The 23,690-nt window shown below is 40.0% G+C and overlaps 2 protein-coding genes and 1 long non-coding RNA gene across 3 annotated transcripts in view; 1 reads left to right on the top strand and 2 right to left on the bottom strand.

The window, feature by feature from the left end:
* Positions 1-6,348, top strand: part of kiaa0895l — a 10,566-nt gene extending 4,218 nt beyond the window's left edge. The window contains 4 exon segments of the mRNA XM_028955688.1: positions 1,409-1,531; positions 1,534-1,713; positions 3,456-3,553; positions 3,634-6,348. Of these exon segments, the coding sequence (XP_028811521.1) occupies positions 1,409-1,531; positions 1,534-1,713; positions 3,456-3,553; positions 3,634-3,795 (563 nt within the window). The 3' untranslated portion in view covers positions 3,796-6,348.
* An 864-nt stretch (positions 6,349-7,212) lies between these two features.
* LOC114765540 (casein kinase II subunit alpha') lies at positions 7,213-17,594 on the bottom strand. The gene is given in 15 exon segments (XM_074933600.1): positions 7,213-7,286; positions 8,119-8,267; positions 8,512-8,593; positions 8,596-8,613; positions 10,126-10,171; positions 10,173-10,229; positions 10,306-10,404; positions 10,406-10,417; positions 11,296-11,379; positions 11,533-11,592; positions 12,241-12,291; positions 15,773-15,874; positions 15,971-16,082; positions 16,610-16,649; positions 16,652-17,594. Coding segments are annotated over 15 exon segments (1,047 nt in total). The 5' UTR covers positions 16,713-17,594.
* Positions 17,595-18,440: 846 nt separating this feature from the next.
* Positions 18,441-22,723, bottom strand: LOC114766056 (uncharacterized). The gene is made up of 2 exons (XR_003742741.1): positions 22,337-22,723; positions 18,441-21,732 (listed from the first exon to the last, which is right to left on the bottom strand). It is a non-coding gene; the product is annotated as an uncharacterized LOC114766056 (long non-coding RNA).
* Between the last annotated feature and the right edge of the window lie 967 nt (positions 22,724-23,690).

Below are 23,690 nucleotides of genomic sequence, written 5' to 3'. Positions count from 1 at the left end.
TCTCTCAAAATAGACTTACTAGATTTATTGAAATTTCTGTGCCATGTATCAAATCCTTTCTTCCACAAGTCTAAGCAATTACTAACAACAACACTAAAATTATTAATTAAAACACCTGAGGCCACAGCAGGGCAGTGGGGTGGGGTTTAGTGTAACGTCGCTTTTACCTGTATTTATGTGGTTGGCCTAGCGGATAAGAAAAAAACCTGAAATCGGAAGGTTGCCAGTCTGAATTCCAAGGTGCCACTAAGCAAGGTACCGTCCCCACACACTGCTCAATAATCACCTGGCATTAAATGCAGAGACTGTGGTGTGCTGTGGTGTGTGACCTGTGACAATCACTTTCACTTCAAAACATGACAGCCCTCTGTCTAATTAGCCTGTGGGTGGTCTTTTTTTTTTGTATTAATATTTTTTGTATTTCTTTCTAAGTATTTTAAATTTGCGATTGATTTATTTAAGTGAAAGAATGTCTAAGACATTCTAAAAGAAAAACTAAAAGAACAAAAAAGAAAAGTTTGCTTTTGTCGGTTGTACTAGATTGTTGTATATATTGATTAGGTTAAATAGATAATTCTCACAAAAATTACACACAAATGCTCAGTTTTAGTTGACTGGTACTTGAATAGACTTAAATGAGTATGAACGTGACTAAGACTAATAATAACTAAAATAACAGCTTGACACAAAGACTAGACTAAAACTAACAAAGGCCGCCAAAAACACCTATAGTAAAGATGTGGACTTTTTTTCTTAACAACAACACAACATTATTTCTTATATAGCCCATAATCACATACAGTTTGTCTCAATGGGCTAAACTTTTTTTCAGGCTCCTGCTTTTTGTTGTGGATTATTGTGTCTCTTTTCAGTATTTTTTGTAGAGTCTAAATGTGTCCATGATTCTTCCATTTATGGTTGGTACTGTTGGTATGGGTATCCCTAAATGCCTAGACAGATTATTTTTATACCGCATCAGCTCAATGAAAATATTAATTTTTGTTAGGTCTTCTGACAGCTGTGTCCCTGTTCCCATTGTTGTCCGGCCTCTAAGCAATCTACTTTTTTTTCTGGAGCTTTATCTAGTCATAACTTTAATATGCAGGCCTACTTGCACATGCCTGGTACAACTCAAGGAATAACATCTATTTATTAAAAATTCAGACTACTGTTTTAATATTTGCTCATTTAATAAAAAGTATTCAGAAGGTAATTACCTTTAAATTAGCATGCAAGGATATTTTAAAGATAATGTGTACAATAAAGATTGATCAATTTTCAGCTAATTAGGGTTAGGGTGGTAGTAGTCTATTGGGTAACAGATTATAACAGATTATGTTCCAAACAGGTCTACAGATTGTGTTATGTCTGCCATACCTTGCATTTAGTCACAGCCTGTTTTCTGTAGGTACTCACTATCTGCGAGGTGTCAACAACAATCAGCAACCATGGAGCACCACTGCTGGGAGAAAGCAGTTCGGCCTGAAGCCTGCGAACCCCACAGAGGAAGGACTGGCCAGTTTACATAGTGTGTTTTACGAAAACAGCCATACCTATGGCGAGCAGCACTCTTATACTACACTGTTTACCATGCCACCAGCATGAGCTTTAGTCAGCTGTTTCACCATATTGGCCACTTCGTCCAGGATCCTGCTGTACGATGGGAGTACTGCCTCCGTGCCAAGCGTGGCCAGACAGATACCTCAAAACCAGGTATATATTCCACTGGTCTTCCAAGCACTGCTGCCCGGATATGGACATAGTTTAGTTTAAAAATTCATGAATAAATATAACACCATTCACAAATATATTTCATGACTTAGTAATAAATGTAACAAGATTCACAAATATATTTCAGAACTTAAAAATAAATGTAACAATGTTCACAAATGCATTTCTCGACTCAAAAAAAAATGTGATTCACAAATGTCAGGGCAGGGTATTTATTCACAAACTGAAAATCTGCATTTACAAATCACTGTATATATTTGTGAACACCCTTACAAAAGTCATCAATATAACGCAAAACCTGCAGTGTTTTACAGTAGTACAGTAGTAACTGTTTTTTTCTGATTCGCCAAGGTGCCACTGAGCAAAGCACCGTCTCCCCCCACACACTGCTCCCCCAGCTCCTGTCATTGCTGCCCACTGCTCACCATGATGGGTTAAAAGCAGAGAACACATTTGGTTGTGTGCTGTGCTGCAGTATATGATAATCACTTCACTTTCTTTCACTTTCCTTTAAACAATAAGCTAGATGTTACCATGTTTATCATTCCACAGTTTTAAAGAAACATGTCAGAAGCAGAAGAACCGACACCAGAAGTGATACTAAACAAAGCAAAACGTGCTGGACGTGGTGCGCAAAAAAAAATACCAAAAGAGGCGGTGGTGCATATGGCGAAACTTAAAAAGAGGGAGGGGGGTACAAAAGGCATTTAATTTTCCACTATAAATAACTTTCCTCCCTGTCGTTTCAGTCATAATGTAGTGAAGGTTGATGAAAGGGAGGACCAAGGTGCACCAAGATGCATTGCAGCACCAAGATGCATTTTAAGTAGATAAAACACTAAGCTTTTACTTCTGATTACTCGCCCAACACTTACCCTAACGGTGGGTAGAACCTCGCCTCGCTACCCCCAGAGGCAGCCATATGTAAGCCCAGCCCGATTGGCTGCAAATGCTACAATACTTTTACCAATCACCGAAATAAATCTACTATAGCCCATAAATTTGTGTTTGCTGACCAATCATTTACTGTGCGATCGGACCCAAGCATGACTAAAAGGATAGAGCTCAGGCCAAGAATTACTACAAAGTAAAGTGATACACAGCAGCACAGCACACGGTGCACACAGTGAAATTTGTCCTCTGCATTTAACCCATTACCCTGAGTGAGCAGTGGGCAGCCATGACAGGTGCCCGGGGAGCAGTGTGTGGGGACAGTGCTTTGCTCAGTGGCACATCAGCGGCACCTTGGCAGATATGGTATTAGAACCGGCAACCTTCTAATTACGGGGCCGCTTCCTTAATCGCTAGGCCACCACTGCCCCGCTAGGCCACCACTGCCCCAAGAATTATACAAGATTTATAGAATGTACATGCACATTTTCTATTTGCGTAAATAAATCAATTTGCATTTCAACAGCTGTGGTGCATAAATTAAATTAACAATTAGAATTATGTTTTATTATATATGCGCACATTTTTCCATCAAGATTTTTTTCTATAGATCGCAACGTATGCGTAAGAAGAGACCTACGCATCTTTAGGTCCTGTTTTGTGCCCACACAACAGTTATAAACAAGACCCCTGCCCTGAAATTATATGATACAGGTGTTTTTCCATGTGCAGATGATTTTGTTATAATTACCCAGAAACCATTCTTCTGTAGTGATGGTGCCAAACTCTAAATATTTTCCTTGTTTATGTTGTAATGTGGCTGTACTCACCAGGCTGCTTTAGTAAAGATCAGGTGTACCTTGATGGAATCCTCAGGATTTTGCGCCACCGGAGGAATATTGACTTCAAGATGCTGACCTCACTAGGCAAGGTTAGCTCCACACTCCACACAGCTCCACTGTTCTACCAGCTAACAATGGAAATGGAATGATTAATAAAATTATTCTGCAGGTTTCATATGAGGATGTGGAGAAGCTACGACATCAGGCAGTCCTCCATAAAACCCGCATTCCTCACTTCATGCAGGATGAGCAAAGCTACCTGCAACACCTTGACTACATTGTTGAGGTCAATGAGCTGGACGACACTCAGCTCCAAGAACTCATCTCCTGAGTATGGAAGTATGGGCAGTACTCATTAAGGCCAATGTAAGGCTATCACGGTGCCAATGTTTATACAGCAGCAAAACACATATTCCAGAGGTGTTAATGATTAGCACACTCTTTTTTTTAATCTTTGGAATGTTTATGCTTTATGGTCATAGATTCATAGATCAGATCTGGAGGAAGTTTTAGATTTCAAAAGTGGATGCAAATATTATAAAAAAAAATCAAGGGAGAGAAATGAGAGGACAAACACAAGGATGCTTTTTAGCCATCAAAACAGCCATCATTACTCAAACCCCTAAATCATTCATACCATTTCCATCTTGTTTAAATTTTTCATTGAGGGAACTTGACCAACAGATACATTTTTTTGCAGGTTTATACCTCCATGGACCTAATGTAGCAGTCGAGCCACAAAGCTGAAATAGGATTTAGCAGAATACATTAGAAGAAACTAATGGTTCACTTTCTGACTATAAAACCTAGATCATCATTATTATTAGACCAGTTGTTAAATCAGACAGTTTGCTAGCTTGCTACACTTTCATATTTACAGGAGAAACCGTCCATTCCTCATGCCGGTGTTGTGATGTGCTGTGGCAACTTTCAATGTTTCTGGCAAATCTCCCCACTTTGATATGTTTAGAAAATTCCAATTCTTGTAGCTCAAATATGTATTGCTGTAGTGGTCCAATAAACTGGTAGATCCAGAATGATGGGCAGTGGTGGCCTAACGGTTAAGGAAGCAGCCCCATAATCAGAACGTTGCAGGTTCAAATCCCGATCTGCCAAAGGCAGAGGACACATTTTCGTGTTTCATAATCACTTTCTGTTTTTTAAAAGAATACAATTTTTAGCTTGTAGTTGTAAAGGCATTTAAAAAACTTCCCAATTTTCATAATCCTTCAAATTTGGCTGAATGGTTACAAAATAACATTTAATTACAATCACTTTTTTTCTTGGCATTTTAAAATCCATCTTGGGTGATTGATCACAAAACGGTACAAAATGTAAATGGAACGACTACCACTTGACCACAAATCCTTTGTTTTATTAGGCGCACATTTTTCAGTTAGAAGAAGACAAGTTAACTGTCATATTGTCTCATCTGTCAGTTCTGATCCCATCACCCAAGACAGATATCAACACCAACTGTTCAGCCATTGCCTTTCCCTAACACACAATATTTTGGTTACACAAATAACTAAACTAGAAGTCAGGAATGTCAAAGTGAGCTTGTTGGGTAAAAATGATTAACCGCTGCAGTTTGTCTCCACATGCAGATAGTTATTATATGATATGGGTGTTCAGTCAAGCCATTCACACATCATACAACCAAAAGCACATTGTTTAATGTACTTCCTAAACCGCTTGTCAGTATTGCTTGTTGTAAATATCATATTTTGCAGTCAATTCTTTATATAGACATGCTGTGTACCAGATATACGAATGTCACTGGTTTTAGCTTTATACTCTCTAAAGGGCACAAAGGTTGTCAATGTACTTTTCCTTGTTTAAACACCAACAAGTGCCATTGATCTATGAACAAACTATTACATTTCGTGATTAAAACCTGCCAAGATGTAATTTGTGACATTTTGTGGTGCCTGGTGTTAGCTGTAGATCCAGCTGATATCATCTGAATTTTTCATGTGAAAACATGATAAGAAGAGACATCTGTGTCCAGATTTCAAAAGCAACCCCACCCAACATATTTAAGCAGTATCATTGTTCAGCAGTACCACAGTTGCTTAATATCAAGCAACTCTGAATGCAAAATCAAAAGCCAATCAATATTGCTGGTAGCTTATTTTTCTCAGTAAATGATTTGCCTGTCAAAGCCACTCTAAAGTTTGTCTTGAACAGTAAAGGTATGCATATTCCATGGATAGTGAATGTGTTTGTGTTACTTTATTGTCCAGGCCCTAAAATGAAGTGGGTTAAAGTAAACTAGAAGTCATGTTGAGACAATCATGAATTTTAGCTTAATTTAAGAAGTCAGAAATTCAGTCCTCTAAATAACAAATAAATTCTAGTAACATACAAACTAATAACTTTCACAATTTGCATCCAGATACTCACTTAGATTTAACTTGATAAAACTGTGCCAGGCTGTCTATGGAGACATGATTACATGTTGACCTGTGAAAACTCCTGGTAGATCAAGGCTGAACAAGGCTAAGCAATACTGTTGACAGTGGCAAGTGATAGACTGTCAGCTAGTTTCAACTGCTCTGAGACTGACAGACAGGCCTTAATTAGGCTGACATCTTATTTTTATTGAGTGGTATTAGACATATGAAAAAGCAATGTACTTGTTACTCTATACTGCATGGAACGTTGCTGGGAGTTTCCAGGGTACTTATTAAACCTTCATGAAGTACACATGTATTCTGTGCTTCATTTATTATGATTTTAAAATGCAAAAGATTCCACAAATGGTAACAATATTTGGTGACCTAGTGGTTAAGGAAGCGGCCCCGTAATCAGAAGGTTGTCTGTTCAAATCCCGAACCACCAAGGTGCAGCTGAGATGCCACTGAGCAAAGCATCGTCCCCACACACTGCTCCCCAGGGACCTGTCATTGCTACCCACTGCTCACTATGGGTGATGGGTTAAAAGCAGAGGACTCATTTGGTTGTGTGCACCGTGTGCTGTGCTGCAGTGTATCACAATGACAATCACTTCACTTATTTAAAATCAGCAATTGTGGGCACTTTTAAAACCTAGTGGACCAATAGAACACCACCACACCACAAAGTTAAATAAAAATTATTTATTTTCATTAATAATCTTCTCATAGCAGAAAATGGTCTCCATGCCACTCAACACTACAGCTTAGTTTGTATTCTCACATTAGCAGATCAGGTGAATCTCCCACAACAGCGCCAGGGCACCAATAGACTGGTCATCCCACCTCTGCCTCAGGCATCCGTAGTAAAGTGGGATGAAAGATCAGGCATTCTTTCAATCCGTGTCTGCCAAGCTTATATTGAATGGGACATTTCCTGGGGGTTCAGTGTCTCTTTTAAAAAAAAAAAAAAAAACTAACCAGGAGTTGGTTGGCACAGGCTGAGGGGAGGGTGTAGGTGTACAACTGTAGGTCGTAACTCTTCCTGGATGATTGTAAAGAGCAGCGCTTACACATTGCGTACAGAAAAGACATATGTAGTGATGTGCATGTGTTAATGCATGTATGTAAATATACGTTTATGAATGTATGATTTTTTTTTTTGTTCCAGTAACACGGGCCACCTGAGGACAGAGAACTCAAAAAGCTTAGAGTTGAGTTTCCAACATAAAAAAGAGGGAGGGGGCATTTCCTGAAAAAGAAAGGCAGACACCAGACCTCCAGGTCATTAAATCAAACTTTGGAGCAGAAATCAGAGAATTTATGAATGAGGAATCTCTGCTACCTGCTCATCATGTTGCATTGGAGCCACTTATTGCCAGAGTGCTGTCTGTGTTGGAGAGAGACTGGCCCTTCAGCACAGGAATCTGATGGGGAGAGAGCAGCACATTTCAACAGAGCATCATGGCACTACCCACTCACCCAATCTAAAAATATATAATTCTAAATATAAACATGTAAATCCCACCCATTTTTCACAGTGAAGTAAATTGCACAAGGATCCACTAGTAGTTAATTATTCAGCCTGATTGCCAATATAGCAATTTAACTAGATATAGTTCAGAGAAGCAAGTTCAGAGGTGGGAGGGTGGCTTGGCATAAAATATGCTAATTAATGGATGCATGCATTAGTACAGGGATAAGAAAATTAGCCTGGTGGCTAGGCATTTAATGACTAATTGGCAGTTGATTATTTCCCAACAAAGTCCTATACAATTAACAGAGTATGATATCCCACAGAGGTTGAGGATTCAAGGAATACGAGAACATGAGGAGAGCTGACAACCTGCTTACATAGAAGTCTAGGAGTCAATTAAACTTCAATTAACTGGTGACATTAACAAATAATTTTCAAAATGTATAAGATGCCCTTATCCAGAACAACTTACAATAAGTAGTTAAGGGACAGTCCCCCTGTAGTCCACCCAGGGTTAAGTTTCTTGGAACCTGTGACTTTGTAGTCTTCTGCTTCATAGCCAAGTGTCTGGCCCAGTAGGCAACAACCCACCATACTACCATATTCAAATTGAACATCATTAGTCTATTAAATGATGAATGACCTAAAGCGGTGAAAGTCCCTACACTTTCATTCAGCCCGTGCATCAATGACCTTGTTCATTATAGTCAATTGTCCATCATTCATTTGCAACCCTAGAATCTGGATGACTGACAGATGGACAAAGAAAATTAAGTCATACAGAAGTAAGGTGTTCCATATGCTTCAGCAGCAGTCAATCTCTGTTGATGGTCATAGCGCAGCAGCTTGTCCAGCAGGTCCAGGGCTTCTGGGCTGACCAGGTGCTGGGTCCTCTGCCTGACAAACTGCTCCCAACGCTTACGGGTCTGCCTGCAACAGTACCAAAACACTCAGGCAACCTATATCGGCATCAGGCAGAGTAGAAACTAGCATCCCTGTAAAGCAAGCTGAGAAACCGGAAATGTACGGCAGATAATAAAAAATGCCTTCACTGGAGGTACATAAAATTACAAACCCACAATGCAGAACCTTGGATGGAAAATGTTATGGGATATACAAACAGCTGCTAATGATATTTTAATACCAAGAGGCCTACAGTTCCACCCCCAAAAACTTACTGCCCAACAGGTCCTTGAAGCGCGAGTCCAATTCGATGTGGTACTTCTGCAGATAGCTGTACAGATCATCTGTTCCAGGACCTTGGCAATACGAACAGCTGCAAAAAGTAATGTAATAATTATTATAGTAATTTACAAAAAAGTGATTAATACACTGCTTAAAAAAATATAGGGAACACAAAAATAATACATCCTAGATCTGAATGAATGAAATATTCTTATTTAATACCCTGTTCTGTACATACATGAACATGCTGACAAAATCACACAAAAATACCCAATGGTAGTTAGGCTAGCTCTGGTGAGCACATGGAGGGCTGTGCAGCCCCCAAAAAGAATGCCAGCCCACGCCATTACTGACCCACTGCCAAACTGATCATGCTGGAGGATGTTTGCAGGCAGCAGAACATCATCTCCAGACTCTGTCATGTCTGTCACATTTGCTCAGTGTAAACCTGTTTTCATCTGTGAAGAGCACAGGGCACCAGTGGTGAATTTGCCAATCTTGGGGTTCTCTGGCAAATTCCAAACGTGCTGCATGGTGTTAGGCCTGTAAGCACAACCCCCCACCTGTGGAAGTCAGGCCCTCATACCACCCTCATGAAGATTGTTTCTGACCCTTTGAGCATACACATACACATTGTGGGCCTGCTGGAGGTCATTTTGCAGACTCTGGCAGTGCTCCTCCTGATGTACAGGCCTGTCTCTTGTTAGCGTCTCCATACTACAGTGACTACACTGGCTGGATGTACAGCACTACCTAAGCTACTTGTGTGGGTTGTAGAAAATAAATGGTTTATTTATGGTTTAAAAAAAACTTGAATGACATCACTTATGTGTGGTCACAGAAAATGGAAAGATGAATTCAAATTCTATTTATTATAAAATGTAATTTAGTAATTACAGTAATTACTTTAGTAGTTTAATTTAGTCCCACAAAGATTGGACTCTGGAGCAATGAGGGTAGTCAGCTGTGCCATTTGGTTTGATGAGACCAAACTGACCCTTTCCAGAGTTATTGGTGCATCAGGAAATCGGAAAAGTTGCACGCACCAATCATGCATAGTACATACTATACAAACCTTTACAGGTCATGTTAAAATGAAGTCTGTTCAGAAACATTCCTCGGTAAGAAAATTAAGTCAGCTGACTACCTGAATACACTGAATGATCACACTTTTTCAATCAATGGATATTTTCATTCCTAATAGAATGGTCATATTCACAAAAGCCAGCATTCATACAGCTCTACTGTAAAATGGTTAAGGATAAAAATGATTCACATGTGGACTGGACAAGACAGTGTCCTACATTGAGTGATGGAGAAAAGAAAATAATTGCTTAATACAAAACTGACTGTATTACCTTAAAGAATTAAAAACTAACCCTGAAAAAAGTAAGGTGGCAGAGGCAGGGTACAGCTGTGGGGCAACATCATGCTGGGGAAACCTGGGTCAGTTCAATTCCTTCTATTTTTTTAATATTAATTTTTAGATATTTCAAAAATGTTGTCTTATGATATTGGTAAATATAACACTCACCATTACTTGTTATTGGCAAGTATTTGTATAAAAAATGCTATCAGGCTAAATGAATGAGACTGGAGGTACCTGGTCGTAGTTGTCTTGTCCCATGAAAAAATGGCTCCTTTTGAAAAAATCATACTGGCCAGCATGCAGCCAAGACTCCACATGTCCAAGCTGTAATCATACATCTGAAAGTCCACAGGAGAACAGAGCATCAGCTGCAATTACTCAACTCCTGAAGAAAAATAACATCCCAAACAATACCTGATAATCCACCAGAAGCTCTGGTCCCTTGTAAGACCTGGATGCCACCCTGACGTTATACTCCTGAGCTGGGATGTAGAACTCTGCCAGACCCCAATCAAATGAGGCGCAGCTAAGGTTAAAAACACAAAACATACAAGACAGACTGAATCAACCAGGATGCCTGGCAGTCTAATGACAGTCTTCAAATTGGAGATTCATTCTGGATGCTGACTCAGTATCTGATACAGTTCTTTTCTCTCCCAACTCATGACTGCGCAGCTGTACCAGAAAAATCCTTTTGCTTCCTTCAGCAGTGTTGAACCTGATGGAACCTTACATTTGGCTGTTAAATATGACATGCAGTATCAAAATGAGGCTTAAGACTCCCAAACACCTGTTAGTACACAAAAGCTAAAGTTTTACTGACAGATGATACATATCAAGATTCCACTACGTCACCAAATAGAAAGCTGCATTAAAAGCACTGAAAAATCTACCTGCATATTTCATTGGCAGTAGCTATGGTCCAGAGAGGCATGGTCATTAGAGATGAGGCTGGAATTATTAGCATTCAATTAAATTTTCTAGAATAGGTATTTATTTGTGATGATAAAGAAAAAAAAAAAAAACATTGCAATACTATAAACATAATACAAAGTGTGCGATCACTCACGTACATTTAGGCCTGTTTTTTTTAACACTAATCTTAATAAATATACTTTAATCAAATTGAAAATAGTTCAATATTAATATTTAATACACTTTCAAAAATGAATGTCATGCAATATTTGGTGACTGTCTACTAAGCCTGAATTTTGTCCACTAGTATAAGTTAGGACGTCCCTAGGATTTACATCAATACATCAAACAAGAATGGTAATTTCCTGTATATCTTCGTTGTGGACCACTTCAGGTGTTAGTCCAGGTACTCATATTTTAAAACATACAGCACCTCCAGTATACTTAAATGCACTTTTAAATCTGTTCAATGTTTAGGAGAGTGACTACCTTTCTCATCTGGTGGTCGATCATGACATTGTGTGGCTTGACATCACGGTGCATGATTCCCATACTGTGACAGTAGTCTAGTGCCTAGAGAGCACATCAAAAACACATTTCACCACCACCCCACAAAAAAAAAAAAAAAATACTCAGTGTACAAAGTCATAAAATACTCAGTGTCAACACAAATGGGGAAATGGCAGCTGAAAGAGTCTCAGTACAGCCAGAGACAAGTGTCCTTACCTTCAACAGCTCATACAGGTAGTAACGTATATCAAAATCTGTTAACCTCTGGTAAAGGTCCTAAAGGCAAAAGAGACCAAAATAATTATCTTCCAATAGTTCCCTAAACTATTTACTAGGTGTATATAATTAATTATATCTGTACTGATGTAAATCAATTGATCCACTTAAAAACTGATTTCTGAAGTTCTGAACTGAAGTTCATCTTGCTAATCCTATAAATAAGGGGTCACCAACTCCTGTCCTGAACAGGTCAATGTTATAGTTCACACCTTTTCATATATGATGCATAGTTAGTGTGAAAGAGTCTCACAGCTCATACATCCTGTGTTTTAAACAGGAAAAACAGAGTTGTGTTTATACATTACCCTCAAAACGATGTGCCACCATTTTATTTAAGTTGCTTGATCTGCATTAGCAGTAAATATCTGTGGTAAGATATTTTACTATTATGCCAGGGCTGCATTTCTAATGTCACTCGTGGGTCACAATAAGCAGTAGTAAAATATATCTTATGAGTATTTCCCCCCCATTGACAGAAATCTGGAAAACATTTTTTGTATAATGATTTTTTTTTTTTTTTTAAATCATGCCACCATTAGGAAGTTACCATGGCATACAAGAACTTAATCTATGTATTTTGATAACAGGGGTTCCTAAAATGGATGCCTTTGAAACTAAGAATTGTGTTCCATTTAGGAATTTTACCTTGAAATCTGTGTTATTGATGCTTCAAAGAACCAGCGCCGGTGTTCTTGACTGCCAAGAGATTTAAGACAAAGCATACTTCAGACCAAGTAGTTGCTTATCCAGTTATAAGATTTGAAAGTTAGTTCTTGTTAGTGTTTGTTTAGTTCTGATTATATAAATGACTTTTTTAGCCTTCAGGCAGACTACTCCAAACTCTACAAACTGTGGCTATACTCTGTCTAGCAATGGCCACAGGTTTTTGAATATAAAAGCAGAATATTGTATACATGTATATTCTCCTAAACAAACTCAGCAAATTCTGCTAAAGTCTACCTGTAAGTCAGGATGTTAAATTATTATGTGAATTATTTAGTGATTTTCATGCAGCCTTGTGTCAAACCCAGACATAAAACTTGTAGAAAGTCAAGTCACTTTTTGCCTCAATAAATAAATGTTTATGTACAGTTCTGAAAGTTGACAGTCTAATGTGAATTCAAAAACTTTCAAATAACATCAGCCAATAGTTTATTCACCACAAAAAATACGGAGAAATGTTTAAAATGATATCAATTAACTTAAATTAGTTGCTAGATTAATCTTTCGTTCTTTTTAGATGCCCCTATGTGAACTTTTGAAATTAGTTCATTTACTAGATATATGTGTAAAATTTCCCAGTTTGAACATTTGTTGTTATCAATGTCCTGCTTGTGACTAAAAAAAAAAACTGTGATTTTAAAGTCATTTAAGCCAACCTTTTCTGGAATTTGGGATGTATAGTCGTGGCCAAAATGTTTTGAGAATGACACAAATAATGTTTTTTTCTGGTTCGCAGCTTCTGTTTTTATTATGGCAATTTTGCATATACTCAGAATGTTATGAAGAGTGAGATGAAGAATTTCAAAGTCCCTCTTAGCCATGAAAATGAACTTAATCCCACAAAAGGACCTGCGGAGATCATTCAGTCAGTTGAACAGCAGACTAGATGCTTTAAAAGGAGGGTGATGCTGAAATCATTGTTCTTCCTCTATTGACCATGGTTACCTGCAAGGAAGTTACCTGCATAAGAAGGGCTTCACTTTAGGTAGTCCAAGGAAGTCCAGCATGTGCCCGGATCATATTCTAAAGATGAGTCAAAGACTTTTGGAAAATGGTCTGGTGTCAAGAAGGGCAGCAAAGAAGCCACTTCTCGCCAAGAAAAACAAAGGATAGACTAATTGTCTGCTAAAAGTACAGGGATTGGACTGCTGAAGACTGGGCTCGTCATCTTCTCTGATGAAGCACTTTTCAAATAGTTTGAGGCATCTGGAAAATTGATTGTCCGGAGAAAGAAAAGGTGAGCACTACTATCTGTCCTGACTTATGCCAATCAAGGGAGTTGGCTCACTCACAATTTTCCTAAGAACACAGCCATGAATAAAGAATGGTACTTTGGACGTTTCCACTACTAAAACTGTAGGACCTTTTTCGAGAATTCATCAACCCTGCACTGATACCATTTGCAATCTCACTCTACCCTGGAAGGGGTTCCCTCTCTGAATCACCCCTTCCCAAGGTTTCTTCCTTCTGTTTTTTTTCTCTCTCCTAGAGTTTTTTTGTGGAGTTTCCTTGTGTGCAGAAGGGTCAAATGCTGGGGGTGTCAACTGTAGCGCCAGTCAAAGCCCATTTAGAAATACTGTATGTGATAATGTGCTTCATAAGAAATAATGTTGTTGTTGTACAAAGACATCCTCCGACTGCAACTTCTCCAACCCATCCAAGAACAGTTTGGTGAAGAACAAAGCTTTTTCCATGATGGAGTATCGTGCCATAAGGCCAAGTGATAGGTTTGCTTGAGGAACAAAACATTGAAATTTTGGGTCCATGGCAAGGAAACTTCATGGACCTTAATCCAATTGAGAACTTAGTCAATCCTCAAGAGACAGGTGAACAAACAAATGCCCTTCAATTCTGACAAACTCCAAGCACTGATTTTGAAAGAATGCGTTGCAAAAAAGGCCAACACTGCAAATATTAACTATTTGAATAACTTTGTGTAATTGTCAAAAAAACTTGAAAATGCTTGTAATTATACATCAATACACCACAGAAAACAAGTGGAAAAAAAGATCTAAAAACAATGAAGCAGTAAATTTGAGAAAACCGTGTGTTTGAATCACTCTCAAAACTTTTGGCCACGACTGTACATGCGTGTGTAAAAATTACATTTTGAAGTGACTAATTTATGGTAGATTATGACAGATATACACACTAAATGTCCACATTAAGCATTTCCACATATACCAATGTCATATTTGGACAGGCTTCCAAGCTTCTCTGATGCTTCTCTCACAGGTGAAGCTGTTATAATGATCAATGAAGAATCAATGCATAACATTTTAGCAGTAAAATTTTAATCATATTGTATTGTATGTACGAAATTTTGTGATAGACAAATAACATTTTTCATGTTACACTCCAGAGCATCTATGTTCCCCTCCACACATGAATGACACAGCTTCTGTACTGACACCTGTATATATTGCAGTTCATTGTCATTGTCTTGACAAATCTACACAAAATGCCTCTATGTATGGAACCTACCCTTGTATATAGCCCCCCCCCACAACAAGCAAGTAAATGGACATCTCTCATATTAAATAAAAAAATAAAATAAAATTCCTTCTCTGAAAAAATGTATTGTATACAGGTCACTGTATAGTTATTTACAAATCCATACAAATGCCTCTTGCTTTGGATAAAAGTGTAAATATAAATGTATGAGTGGTAACACTACAATGTTGATCATCAAAATTGCCAGGGTCTTCTTCTAAAATGTCTGGCCTTTTTTGAAGTGTTTGTATTTGCATTGTTCTGCATTTAGTAGGAGTTTATTTGAAATGAAAAAAAATACCTATATTCGGTTTACATTTGCCATATTTGAAAAAAAAAAATGGCAAATTTGATGGTTAATGGTCCTTTAATTCTGTATGCCACTTTAGCCCTGATAGACATTCATTCATTTAAAAGGAGCTCTACTCCATTCCAGGATGGCGGCTCTTCTGACTCATTTACCTCCCCATAGACATCTGTATTCAATGTGACATCTAGTGTATATATCTGTGAGAACATGGTAAGTAATGACCTGAGTAAAAAAAAGGGGCAAAAAGAAAATAACAAACCAATACAGGAAAGACAAACATGCACACACAAACAGCAACAGTCAAATTAATATTAAAAATATCAGTGACCGACACTAAGGTGAGAACGAAGGAATGATGAAACAAGCAAAGACAAAATGGATGAGTGACATGCAAGGTGGAATATTAGCATCTACAACTGACCAAATGCAGTGAAATGAGGGGTACAATTGATGATGCAGAGTGGAAGACTGAGACGAGACATAGGATGAGTTTTAGTTTAAATATTCATATATCAAGCTTTATAATTAATCCTTAATTCCATGAGCATTCACAGAAAAAAATAGCACTCCGAGTTCTGCATGTGTGATAAACCAGAAAAGAACAGTGGTCAGCCTGTCACACAAGCATTGTTCTTGGCGTGCAGCACTTACCACAGGGTCCTTAACTGTGTCCACCAGACGGATAATATTGGTTCCTCCCTTTAAATTTTCCAGGATTTTGATCTCACGTTTGATCTTCTTCTTCTTCACAGGCTTCACACATTAAGAACATTATGAATTGACAGCTGCTGGCAATACAAAACAAATACCGGATGCCTGTTGTGCATAATGGAAGCAACACAGGCCTACCTTGAGAATTTTAACCACCACCCTTTCATTGCTGTTGACATTCATGGCTTCAAAGACTTCACTGTACTTCCCTCTTCCCAATTTGCGCACCAGCTGATAGTCATCCTGGTTACTGTTGTTAAGATAGTTTGTAAAGAAAGAATAACCAACAATTAGTACTGGAAAATATGGCCTAAAATAATCTAAGATTTTATTAAACCTACACCAAATTCTTAGAAAAACTTTATAATAACTCATATTGCATCTAATGTGAACCCTTGAGTTAATGAAATCTAAAACGTTAAATGAATAATTTACTAGCATAGTGGGAGGTTTGTAAAGAAAATGAGTTTGGGAGGTGTGGACCAGAGCTACTTTGTCTTTTTTGAGTTTCTGCAGGACCATGTGAGTGTCTGTAAGTCAGATGAAACTCGGGAGTTGTGTGATTCAACAAGAATGCAATTGATTATTGTTACTAATACCGACAATTTCCATGACCAAATACCTGTCATCTTTCCAATATGCTGCTGCTTATGACCTGACAATATGTATAAGTTCTTCTAGTGGATATTTGAAAAGATAGTTGCAAATGTTTCTGGTACAGTAATATATTTATTCACTGAAAATGAACGACAGTGTAGACCAAAGTCTACAATTTACCTCCAGCTGGGAACGTGCGCCTCGTAGTCCCAGTACTCTTGCTCTTAAGCTTGTTGACATCAGCGTACACCCGCGCTCTGCTGCCGGCCGCCGGACCGGGCATGGCGGGACTCGACGAACGATCAGCCGAAGACCCCCCGACCGCAAGACCCTGGACTGGAGACGAGAATGCTGGGCACCTACTTTCTGACGCCCAGGGCTCCGCGGTTTACAGGCCTGAGTGCTCTGGGCGGATCTCTCCCAAGGCGTGGGGCTCGCAGTACGGACAGGCGGAAGCAGAGCGACTCAGCGCACGACAGCTCAACCGAGTCGACAAAATCAAGGGCAGGCAGTAAAATGAGGTAGAAGTCAGATAATTCATGCAGCAGCAAGGAATTCAAAGGCGAAAAAACACGGTATTTTCCCTACACGACATAGTAAACGGCGTCGGCTGAAATTAATGAGCATAGTTTTTAACCGAACACCGGCTTGGCTCAGCTCAGCGCAGTTCCGGAGCCTCGAGCTCAGCCCAATGCTGGGGATTCAAGCAGAAGGTGCAGCGGAATCTGTCGATCTCCGGCCCTGTTTAACGTCGCTACAGAATTACACGCAAAAAGTGAACGAGGTAAATGGCCCAGTGGACGACATAAATATAACGTATCATACGGAGCGCCGGAGCCCCGGGTTTAGTGATGTAGGGAAATGGTGTCGGTCCGCTCGCACGGTAAGTTAGCAGCTAAACGGCCCGACGGAACGGCAGTTAGTCGTTCGCACGCACAAAATCTACGACTGCGACGACCAAAACGGCTAATTAAGATGTCCCAGGGTGGTCCCGGGTTAAGATGCAAGTAAGGGGTACGGGAATCCCCTTAGCGGAACCCCCTGATGTTCATTCTCTCGAGCTGCGCAGGTTTACGAAGACAGCGGCGGGCTACACGTTGGGGAAGCGGGCTAACGAAGCGCATAGGCTAGGACATGCGAAGCTCCGTACAGTCGTTTCGCAGCATAAACCGGAAGTATTGGTGTATTTTCAAACATAAAAGTCCGTCGGCCATCATGAAATTCAAACCGTGTAGGGGCAGAAAACGAGGAAAAAAAGAGACAGGATTATATTATAATGCTGGATACTCTGTACTTCCCAAAACAGGGGCAACATGCAGGATAACTAGGCCAGTTTCTGATTTGCTAATATTTTCGAATGATCTTTTTTCATTATTAAAGATTTGCTTCGCTGAATATACTTAAATAAATATTTTAAGGTTCTCTATCAATATGCATAAGATATTTTAATTTGATAGACGAACCTGCCTCTTTCTCTCTTTATTCAGTGTCATGTCAGCAGTGTTCATTATCAAGCATTAGCTCACAACATTATTCCTTCCTGTCCTAAAAGTCATCATTTTCAAGCGTCTGTACTTTCAATATTCGGGAATTCAGGAAGTCTAATGTGTGTGTGCGCGCCTGCATTTCTCGTGAAGTTGAATTGGCATATAAACGTATAAAACTTAAGTACATTTTAATGCACATCTGGATGCGCATTTTAGAAATGGGTTAAACCGACTGTACATGCAGGCATTTGCAGTCTAATAATTGTAATATTACTTAATCAAGGCTAATTTTTATGGAATTTTATTTATATTGACTGACAGCCAAATGTCACTGTTTTTATTTGTTCACATATATATTGCTACAATTTGAAATTCTCCTTTCAATTTTAATACCTAGCACAGGGTACGCTTTTTTTTTTTTTTTCATTATGAAAAAATATTGATCTGTGATTTTTTGAGCTTTCCTTTGTGAACATCACCTGTGTATATTTATGTAATGTGATAGGGAAAACATGACCAAATGGGAAATGCAAAAGTTTATTAGCTGGTACTATTGGCATGTGTACTTATGACCACAACATACATACATACATATTTTAAGATTACACTATTGAAGGTTATATATTACAGTACCACCATAAATCCTACAAAAATGTGACATAGGTCCATATATATATAGTGTAAGCATGCAGAACATTAGGGAGTAAGTATTTAAAAGGACAAAATCCATGTTTGCACAACCTAACAGAGCATCATCTTCTTCATCAAGGTAATATAAGTGCTGTTGACCTTTACTCTTTCCAAATCAAAACAATTTATGGATCTACCCACTGTCAGAAATTTGTATTTTCAGAAATTGTCACTTATAAAAAGACATCACAGACAGGCAAACAATGTACAAACGTACAACAGTTAATGTGGCTTGGTAATATAAAAAATATGGCTAAAACATGTCAAAATGGGATACCCATGAGTTTGATGATCTATGTGCATATGTACAACTTTGTAACTGGTCCATTTGAAGTGCAAGCCTAAATGTTTTTGTGGCTTTAGACACAGGCCCTATCCCATGAGAGGCAACAGAGGCATTAGCTTCACCAGGAGGGTATGACAACATTGCAAAAGAAGCACAAACTCAAATCTGACACACATGGAGGACAAAAAAAATTAAAATTGACACTGGTAACACATATTGTCCACGTTCTTGTGGACAAATGAAAACACTTGGTAATTACAGGTTGGTGTATAATACTTGTGTGTAATGTTCTGATGGAAATGTGCTGTAGTAAGTATTCACTATTTATCTTCTTATGAAATCAGTGTAATAGCTTATGTCACAGTATGCCATGTTTGTGCAAATGTATTCATTGTTTTAGCAGCAGCTTTGATTAGAAGAACAGTTTATTCAGAAAATGTTATAATTGGCTCAAAATCAACTGCAGGTCTGTCTCCAGAGAAAATGTAAAACGGTCGCCTGGAAGTAGTGTAATTATGGTCCTGGAACTATCCTGCATATTCTTATAAATTCTTAGATTACTCTAGTGAGTAATCTAGAGTTTACAAGAATATGCAGGACAATGCCACATTTGCTCTACATAGGTCCTTTCTGACAGTGCCACATTTGCTCTACACTGCAAATGTGGCATGAATGTTTTTTTATAATGTAGTGTTTAGGTGGGTTGAATCTGAAATTTAAAACTGTCTATGTACGGGCATCATTTTTATATTTGTTGCTCCAGATATTACTCTTGTACAGTAATGGTAAAGTGTTTTAAGGCAACACTTACTGTGCATTATGAAGATGATTGTGTGTGAAAGGCAACCCCAGTCCACCACAAAGCTTGTACTCTAATCTATTAGTGGTCCAGGAATGAGAGGCAATGCAGGTCGTAGTTTACTCTATGCAGGGGGCAGGGTACCCTCCACCCTCAGCAGTGTGCTGTACCGTGTGTTCCTGCAGAGCGCAGAGCTCCCCAAAGCGCTCTCCGCACCATACACACTTAAACTGAGTTTCTCGCGAATGGACACTGCCGTGCTTGGCCAGGTGTTCACGCTGTTTGAAGCCCTTTGTCACAAGTAGGACACTTGAACGGCTTCTCGCCAGTATGGACGCGCCTGTGACGCTGCATTTCTGAGGAATACTTGAAGCGTTTCTCGCAGTCCCGCATTTAAGCGGCTTCTCCCGAGCAGGGTCACAGCGGGTGCTGTACAAACTCAGAGGAAGACACAAAGCGCCTGTCACACAGCGAGCACTTGAGGGGCTTTTCTGTACAGTGTGAGTTCTGATGACGCTTGCAGTGTTGACGACTTCTTGTACCCCTTCCCGCACACGTCACACTTGTAGGGCTTCTCTGTTGCAGGGCTGGTGCCACTGCACTTGTGTTTCAACAGCTCCCCTGACTGGCTGAAGCCTTTCTTGCAAGCCGCGCATTTGAACAGGCTCTCAATTCCATGGACATGCTGATGGTTACAGCAGGTGTGATGGTTTGCAGAAAGCCTTTGTCACATAGATTGCATTTGAATGGCCGGTCAGCTGGGTTCTTGTGAGTTCGGCGATGACGAACGAGGGCATACTGCTGCTTGAAGCTCATCTGACACTCCTCACATTGGAAGGGCCGCTCCTCGGAGTGTGTTCGCTCATGCTGCCGCAAATCGGACGGTCGCTTGAAGCCTTTCCCGCACGAGTCGCAGCGGAGAAGGGCGCTCTCCAGTTGGCTGGCACTGGTGGTGAAGCAGCTCGGAGGACTCCTTGAAGTGCATTTCACACAGGTTGCACTTGAACAGCCGCTCACCCCGAATGTGTGTACATGTGACGCACTAAATGCGAACGGTGTTTAAATGTCTTCTCACAGACGGTACATTTGTATGGCCGCTCAGAACTGTGGGTGCGCTGATGGTGAGCTAGGTGCGAGGCTTGACTGAAGCTCTTGTCACAGATGGTGCATTTGTATGGCTTTTCACCAGTGTGCACACGCTCATGACGTGACAGTTCAGACAAGTGCCGGAAGCTCTTGTGGCACACAGAGCACTTGTATGGTCTGTGTGGCGCGGAGCTGTCATACGATGATGTGGAGGAGCCCTCACCGGTAGCTGGGTTTGAGGAGGAAGCAGAAGAGTTCCCAGATGAGTCCGGCCTGTATGTCTTCTCGCAGATAGAGCACTTCATTGGGTTGTTACCTGTGTGAGCCGTGTGGTGCTGTGCCAGCGAGGTGAGCAGTGAGAATCCCATCTTGCACACACCACAGACAAACGGTTTCTGCTCCACCTGCACACACTGTGCTCCAGCAGGTCTGTGGCCTGCTGGAAGATCTTCATGCACTGTGTGCACTGAAAGGAGCGGTCCTGACTCACCATGCATTGGTGCTCATGCGGGTTAGCTAGATGTGAGATATCATGGCCACAGGCGCCGCACTTGTGGTTGCCTTCACTGCCCACCTGCAGAGATGGCTGTTGGGCAGTGATGGGGTGCGGCTGGTTGTGCTGGCCATGTGGAGGTGGTTGTAGGGTGGGGTCAGACTGCAGGACGATGCCATAAACGGCGCTGCCCAGTGGGTTCTCGGCAACTTGGGGCAGAGTGTGAACCACGGGTGGAGGGACCACTGCATGTTGCTGCCAGGTCTCTGACATCCTGCCACTGCACACGTACTGATGCTGCTTAGATGAGGATAGGGTCAGCTGTGGAACATGGAAGAGGTCTAACAAGCAAGGATCGTACCAAATGGCTGAGGGGTATGACAGTGTCCTGAATGGGGTCACTGACACTGTAGTTAATAGTTAGATGCTCCACTATGAAATCCTTATTACAGCCTTTCAGCCCTGTGGAAATAAAAAATATGTTTAATTAAAATAATGTTTAATTAAAAAAAAAGTATTAGTCTAAATACAATATTCAAAATGTGCAATACGTATACTATTACATGAGGAAATGTCAAGACATAACACACTGTAATGTGCATGTTCGAGCACCTGCGCCAATAAACGACTTGTCATCATTATCCAGCAGTCTTCTCGACAAAACACGCACGTCTGTTTGAACACGCAGCCATATTTGGTATGACAAAAATCACATGCTTCAGCACACAGTGCTGCTCCTGCTGAAAATACGAGCGTTTGCCTGATCACTTGTGTTGTTTTTGCCAGCACTCTAATCACTGTCTGTGAGAGATATCTGGCAGGCTAAGGTCGTGCTAAAAGAAACTGGTTTGCACGTATTATCGTTGCATTCGCTGCAGGCAGGCCTGTAAGAACCTTCACAAATCAACTTGATTCTCGGAAGCGAAACTAATGAGTATGTGCACATCTGAACGCCATGACAAAAGCCCATATCATATTTTGATATTAGCTGCAGCACCAGTCCCTTGCCGCGTTCCGATGCGTGAGTCTTCGGTAAAATGCAAGCCTGTAGCTTTTGTTACGGTACCTTTATTTTGTGGTCCCGAACATGCAGGTGAGTGAACGGTGCCTTGCGGAGGCGTTTGCGTCCTGTGCTGAATCCGGATCCGGATCCGGGGACTAACCCCCGGATTCGGCCACACGGGACCCTTCTGTTCCACGGACCACCGAGACGAACAAAAGGACCCGTCCACGATCACGGCCGCCGACTCAGCAGGGAGCGTTCTGCGTTTGACAGCGCAGCAACCCGGAGCCGTGATATTTGAGAGAAATCTGAGGACAAAACACCATAGAGCATTGTGGATCCACTCACCGGAAAACGCACACACACGCGACACATACACACAGCTACATGGTTTGTGGTTTAAGAGAAAAAAACGAATACAAAGTCTTAATTAAAACGATTATACGCTGCAGTAATAAGTTCAACTGGGTGTTTGGTCAACCTATAGCATACTACTTAAAATATTTTAATTTGCATTATTTTATTTTTTATTATTATTGTTTTTGCATTTAGCATTAATCTTTCTGTTTATAAAATCCTGTTTATAATTATGAGAATTATACATTTAGACTTTAACGGCAAGAGCTAGGTTTCTTAGCTATGACACATATGTATGTCAAATAATACAGTTTTGTTCCACCAGTCCAAACATTCGCACAGACATGTTGCTTTATAGAATAAAAGTGTCCTCAAAATATATTTTTACGTCGGTTGGAGTAGTATTTTTGGGGGAAAAAAAAAAAGTGAGTTTGGGCGCTATAGATCGTTTGATTAATTCACTGCGCTGTTTGTCCAACAAGAGCAGCCATACCTCCAGGTGTACCCCCACTCTTAGCATGAAGTGCAGTCTATCGTCTATGTCGCCGCCATATTGTGAGTGGCTTTCCCGTGGTTATGTAGTGACATGGAGACTGTCAAGATGTACGCTCCAGACCAAATCATGTGCTGAAACATTGTTTTTTGCATGTATATAGCATATCATGTTGATAATTCATAGTCTTTTATATATTGTATTAACGTGGGCCTATTTCCGGTAGTTGTAGTGAGGCTTTTATTCTGGGTTATGCACTCAAGTTGGGTTTAAATCACTCAGCTAGTGGCTCTAAATGGTCAATATTTTATGATCAAGATTTCTTTTGAAAACATCAGTGCAGTTGTGTGAAAAAAGGGGAAAGTGAAAATGAAGAATTTATTTTCAAACATGTTTATCATTTTCCACATAACTTCTCATAAATCATTGAATAAGAAAGGGCATGCTAGGCATGCAATGGTTCCACAATATGATGATGTCCACTGGTTGAGTAGTATAAAATATATGGTAGCAGTTTTATCATTCAGTATTTCAGATCATTTAAGTCAGATCCACTGAGAAAGGATT

This window comes from Denticeps clupeoides, chromosome 16, assembly GCF_900700375.1.
Source record: "Denticeps clupeoides chromosome 16, fDenClu1.1, whole genome shotgun sequence".
Classification (NCBI taxonomy): Eukaryota; Metazoa; Chordata; class Actinopteri; order Clupeiformes; family Denticipitidae; genus Denticeps; species Denticeps clupeoides.
Note: the sequence above shows the minus strand (reverse complement) of the source record. Positions and strands in the feature narration are given on the sequence as shown.